This window comes from Aplidium turbinatum, chromosome 1 (genome assembly GCF_918807975.1).
Source record: "Aplidium turbinatum chromosome 1, kaAplTurb1.1, whole genome shotgun sequence".
Lineage (NCBI taxonomy): Eukaryota > Metazoa > Chordata > Ascidiacea > Aplousobranchia > Polyclinidae > Aplidium > Aplidium turbinatum.
The window spans coordinates 48874410-48880725 of record NC_137472.1 but is presented as its reverse complement, the minus strand read 5'-3'; the positions used below and the strand labels follow the sequence as shown (position 1 = coordinate 48880725).

Below are 6316 nucleotides of genomic sequence, written 5' to 3'. Positions count from 1 at the left end.
TCAGCACTACAGCTGAAAATGAGACATTTAATATGACCCGCTTTATAGTACTTGAAAGTACCGTGGCTCTTTTTACTGTCATCTTGTGTTATCTAACAGTGGTCTTTATTATCTACGATTTCGGAAAACTGACGCGACAGCGACAGAAGGGTTCGATACGTAATCCGAACGCGGGGTCAAGAAATCATTATGCCATTGTAATGCGTGTTGCATCAATACTAGCCTCTTCATTTTTACTTGGTAGATTTATATGTGAACATTATGAACTGGTGGCTCAGTATACCGGAGCGCATGCCATTGATTATTGCAACATAGTCGTCAAGCTCAAAGTCACCTTATCCTCAATCAGTCTGACTGGAGTCTACGTGTTTCTGTGGATCCGTCAAAGATTTTGTTACGCTGACCCTGCTATGGAGCACTTAACATCTCATATCACCAAAAATATAAGTTGGTTCTCTTTGGTGCTTTTGGTCTTAGCTCAAGTGGTCGGAACAATACTTTTTACAGCAACAAGGTTTTACCAATTAACAGAAAATGGCTGCTACAATTATGCTTCAAGCATAGCAGACTACATTCCGTGGATATGGCTTGGTGGAGCCACTGTTATTTTTCAATTTTTGCTTTTTGGTTTATTTGTATATCCTTTATGGAAGCATAGGTCGTCTTTAGATTTAAGTCGTGGTAGAAGATCGAAAGATTTTTTGCCAATTATCAAACGAGCAACGATTACCACCACTGTGTGTATAATTACTGACATTCTCAGTTTATTACTGATATTGCTGGTTGTTGACAGTAATGAGATTATTCCTACGTTAGTTTACGATATTTCAGGTGTAATTAACGTACTTTGTATCTTGTCGGCATTTAAAGATTGGAGATTAAGGTTATTTTATCCTTTGCCATGCTGTAACGCCACAACGACGACTGACAGAAGGGTGTCCATTCACAGTACACACAACGCCTCTTGGATAAAAAACAGTAGAAAACGAACAAACAATGTCTGCGTCATCAACAGTGTGTCCGAAGAGTCGCCTGCGTACGGCTTTCACGTCAACACGGCTTTGTCCAATAACGATTCAGTATTATAGGCTATTGTGATAGGAAAAATGTTATTTCGGAAATCACCTTAATGTAAGCACTTTTTCATTCTAAGTTCTTATGAAATAGAATTTAATGTTTTCCAGTGATCTTTTCTACAAAAAGTGAACTCATTAAAGTTCAGTGAAAGCTTAAAACGTAGTTAACTGTGAAGGTTGCTTTATTGTATTTCCAATTGGATTTTGAAATGCATGTGCTGACAATTTAATAGGAATAAAATATGACTTGTTTTGGTAATTTCGTCTGGTCGATTACGAGAACAAAGAAATGTATTCTTTGTTTCACAGCAATTTAAGCAAAGTTACGGTTTCTAAAAAAACATTATAAAAGTCAAGTGCTATGCTGCTAGCCGAGGTTGTAATTACAGTATTACGTTGAACTTTTTGTTGATAAATTCTATGGTGATTAACTCGAAACTAATTTCATCTTTGTTTTGTTTCTTTATTGTATACCTCGAGAACGAAAACGTTTATTATAAAAAAACTATGCTTACGGTTTGCGGACAGTCATTGCTCATTGCCTCAGTGTATTTAATGGTCAAAAAGGAATATGTAGGCTATACCTAAATTTCACACAAGTGCTTTTTGAACTTGCACTGAAGCGACAGTTTAATAATAGTATATGTAGCCTCTCTGACCCTGGTTGGTGACTAAGTATTATTGTATTGCCAATATGCCTGACATCTGTAGCTTGTGTTTATAGTCTTCTTCTTTTCCTCTTCTTCTTCTTCTTTATCAATTTCCCTACCTGAACCATGGCCACCTAAAGATATGGCCTAATTTGTCACATTTTGCAGAAATTTTCTGGTTTTTCTAACTTTGGGCGAACGTTTAAATAAATTGTTCTAAAATTTAGATTTTTACGCTTTCTTTATTCTTTTCCCCAGATGACACAATAGGTTTTAACATCTTCACATGTTGAACAACAAAGAAAATTTGATTTCGAAGATTTTAGTCAGACTGTTAATTTTCAATAACAGTCTGATTTTGCGTTTTTCAACTTACTTTTTCTCATTTGCTACTGCTTCCCCAAGGCAACAAAAAATTTTTATGTCATTAGGAAACCGCAAGAAGTAACAACATCTCAAAAAATAACAGTCAAACACTAGCAGTAGCTGTAATCAAAATCTGCAAAATGTGACAAATCAGGCCACATCTCCAGGTGGCCATGCCTGAACCTATTACTATTTTTGTTTATTATTTTCTATCAGTAAAAAATACCGTCATATGTGTGATTGGATTGCATGTGTGGTGAGAATATACAATAGGCTATGGCCTGTCTATTGCCAGCACTGAGAAGATATTCAAATTGTAGGCTATAATTGAGATTTACTGTAGTTTTACTGTCATGCACTATTACTCTAAACCAAAGGTGACAAACCTGCGGCCCGTCAAAAAATTTTGTGCGGCCCGCAAAACAATTTGACAATCGCTCATGTTAAAGACAAAAGACATCTCAAAGCTCTTTTATGCCTTCACTGGTGCACCTTTCTTTTGCTGCAAGTCGTGGCTGACAGATGAAAACCTTAGTGTGCAGTTGAGAGTTGCCACATCGTCTTTTCGACCTAATATTGAACGCTTAGTCAAGCAAAAAACTTTTCAAAAATCCCACTAAGCAAAAAAATTCAATGCTTCAATGTTATTTTTTTAATATTTTATGCTTCAATGCTGCATTAGATAGCTTCATATGTATGGTTCACATGGGCTTTGTTTGTTGTTTGAAAAAGAAATTTCATTAACTGATTTGATGTTTCGGAGCATAATGGTCGAAACATTTCGTCAACTTGAGCAAAAAGGAGAGAGCCAAAAAAAGAAGAAATCATACTCATATGGAAGCAAACGCTTAAACTGGAAAATTAAACTTAGAAAATTAAACTGTCTTCAGTGCAAGTAGGCTACTGTTGCTCTATCCTTCTTGCTCAAGTTGATTTGTTTTCATTTTTACTGTTGTATGTTTCGATTCAGCGTAAGATAATTTCAACTGTGTGGGTTTTATTACTTTCAATTGCCGTTTGTTACTTTTCATGAATAAAATCTTGTGTCGCTTCTAAAACATTTTATAGTACTGTATAGGTTACGATTAAAAAGTTGTGTGGCCCGATAACTCATGTGTAATTGACGAAGTGGCCCGAGACCGCAAAAAGGTTCGTCACCCCTGCTCTAAACCCTGTCAGATTTGACGATGACTAAATTCATAATTGCACTAAACTGTTTGAAGAATTTTATTCATTTTTAAAAAGTTTTTTGTCATTGTGTAAAAAAAATACTCCTTCTTTATCAAAATGTATCAAATCGATTTTAATTTTCTATTTTGTGTTTTATTCTTTCCACCTCCATATAGTCCTCACTGTAAAACACAAGTTGAAAGCTGTACTTACGTTGTCTTCAGGTCAAGTATATATGCCTCCTGCATAAGTTCAACATTAATTTGTTTTCACTTAGGCAATTGTAAATTTTATTACTTTCTTCTGTTTATATTGAATAAACTATTAATTTACAGCATAACGTATTTACATTTCACAGTATAAACTAAGCCTAGTGTTTTCATATTTAAAAATGTTGAATTTGCCTCAAATTAGTAGTCAGTCCAAAGTAATACTTTTTCAAGCTGCATTTCCCACCAGGCACAAACTTGAAATCACGCCTCTTATGGTCAGCAATGGCGTAGCGTGACCATTTTTTGAGTGTTCACTTTTCCAGTAAACTTTAAGCAATTAAGCATATAGTCTAAATGTATTTTAAAAAAATAAAAAAAGTGCGTGCTCTGACAAAAGAATATCACGAATTTTTTTCAAAAGTCTCGCAGCTTTAATGTGCTTCAGCACACGTAGACTACTGATACCGTACAACCCATAACCCCAGCTTTTTATCAAATAGCCTACCTATGTGAGTCCCACGTAAGCTTGATGCATGGGAATTAGCCATTTTGTTTCTTCTGCTGTAGAATTTAGACAGAGGTGGAAAGTTATCCAAAGATTACTAAACTCTTTGTTGCAAAAGTAGGCTATCTAAAACTCTTTATTACAAAAGTTAAGTTATCGTTTTGATTTTGTCTGTAGGTAGGCTAATCTTAAACCTAGGCTATATTAAATGTCACTAAGTTTCCACAAATTTAAATTTTTTTTTTTTCTAAATCGATAAAATCAAGACACTCTTTAGTCAGAAGTAGGCCACGTTTGCTTTTAAGATTCATTGTTAGCAAAGAATCTTTTTCAAAATTGTTTGTCCTACTGTAGTTTACACGAGAACTTTGCAATATAAAAGTTGAGGTTCGAAAAAAGCGAGCTTTAAGCTACCCTCAGAAAAGTTTGTTCAGTTTTATTTTGTTATGGTCGCTTTTTGTGTATTTTTTGCCTCAATTTTAGATTTTTGTTCAAGGCACATACCTTGTAGGCCGCAGGCCTACTTGACCAAACTCATCAAATTGGTGCTTATTTTCTGTAGGGATTTGAGCTGTAAAGTTTGATTTAAAATTAACTTTAAGTTTCAAGCAGCCATTTTTACGACCAGGATTGAAAGGTTTCATTGATTTATTTTCCGATGACGTTATGTAGGCCTATGGTGAAATTTTCTAAGTTAGCTTTGTTACGTTTGGTTATCTACGTAATTACCCCCTTAGCCTACTCTGTATCTAAATACCAAACGCTATGTGATAGTTAGCCTACCTTCTCTAGTTTTTGCGTTATAGCGATTCTGTTTAATGGAATTTTGGGGATGCTAATAAGGTGGTATTAGGGGTGTCTGGTAATTCCTGTATTTCTTGATTGAGTCTTGACTTGGAATGGTCACTATTTTTCAATGGCACGAAATTGAATTTCTAAAGTAGGAGAAATAATGCAACTTTAATAGGCTACACTCCCCCTTTCCTGATTAGATCTGCTACTGGCCTTATTTGAAAAAGGAGTTTCAACAGAACCAGCATAATTTGAAGATGGTACAGGATAAGACAAATGAAACATTGTTAGGCTCTAATGCTGTCCCCTTTTGTTTTGAAGATAAGCCGCACAAAGATGTTACAGGCCTAATCTACAGGGTGATCAAGCCAAGTGTAGACAAATATTTATTGAAATAACAGTAGGCTACATCTAAACAGGAAAAAAATTACACATGTGAAGAAAAATACAAAGAAAAGTAGGCTATAAATAAACAAAATGTACTTTTAGTTTTTAATATAGCTTATCCTCCCTTTGCCTTCACCAAACGCCATAGCCTGTTGTGCACTTGACTGCATGAGGCACGCAGCCACCAGTTCTTTGGACACACGAAAAGTTATCCACTGTCCAGGCTGTGCATAATCATCAGAATGACCGTATTCATGCAAACAATAAAGAAGATATCCCACTGAACGAAAGGCTGATGTTCCAGAGACAGATACCAGCTTCTGTGATGGTTTGAGGCGGGGTAACTTCAACTGGTGAAAAAATTCCCCTCTTCTTCATTGATGAAGTGGTAAAAGTTCATCAACATGTTTATGTCAAAATGTTGACGGAGAAATTGATTTCCTGGATCAATGCAGCATTTGGAGAAGACGGAATAGCTCTTCAACAAGATGGGTCGACGTCCCACACAGCAAATCTTGTCCAGGACTGTGGTGTAAGGAGAATATGGCAGGATTTTGGCAAAAGGAGTTATGGTCTCTATCCTCTCCTGATTTAAACCCAATGGACTTCGCAATATGGAGTATCTTGGAAAGTGAAGCCTGTTTTTCAAACCATTCAAGAATTACAGCTCTGAAAGCAAAATTGCGCACTTGTTTTCGAAAAAAATATCATCAGATACCATAGGATACGTGCCTCATGCAGTTAAGTGCACAACAGACTGAGGCGTTTGGTGAAGGCAAAGAGAGGATATATTGAAAAATAAGAGTGCATTTTGTTTATTTATACTTTTCTTTGCATTTTTGTTTATATATGTAAATTTTTTCCTGTTTGGATGTATTGTTATTTCAATTTCAATATATATTTGTCTACACTTGGCTTGATCTCCGTGTATATAAACTGTGACAGTGGGTAGGCTATGTTTCCCCCAAAGCTTGTCTAGGTCTACTATAGGCTATCTTATGGCTGCTTCATTGAGTCAAGCATGTTGACGACAATCACATTGTAATAATTGTAATCATAAATGTATTACAGTAGGCCTATTACAATTACAACCATAATTGTAAACAAACCAGGTGCCAAACTTTTTTTTCTGTGGAGTACCGAAAGCCTAAAAAGGTT

The 6316-nt window shown here is 35.6% G+C and overlaps 1 protein-coding gene across 1 annotated transcript; it reads left to right on the top strand.

The window, feature by feature from the left end:
- On the top strand, positions 1-1926 carry LOC145779339 (uncharacterized). The gene has a single exon (XM_082590905.1). The coding sequence runs from the start codon at positions 33-35 to the stop codon at positions 1086-1088; it is 1056 nt and encodes a 351-aa protein (XP_082447031.1). The 5' UTR covers positions 1-32; the 3' UTR covers positions 1089-1926.
- Positions 1927-6316: the final 4390 nt, after the last annotated feature.

Coding starts and splice junctions, on each gene's coding strand:
- LOC145779339 (XM_082590905.1), top strand. CDS start 33: ATGACCCGCTTTATAGTACTTGAAAGTACCGTGGCTCTTTTTACTGTC.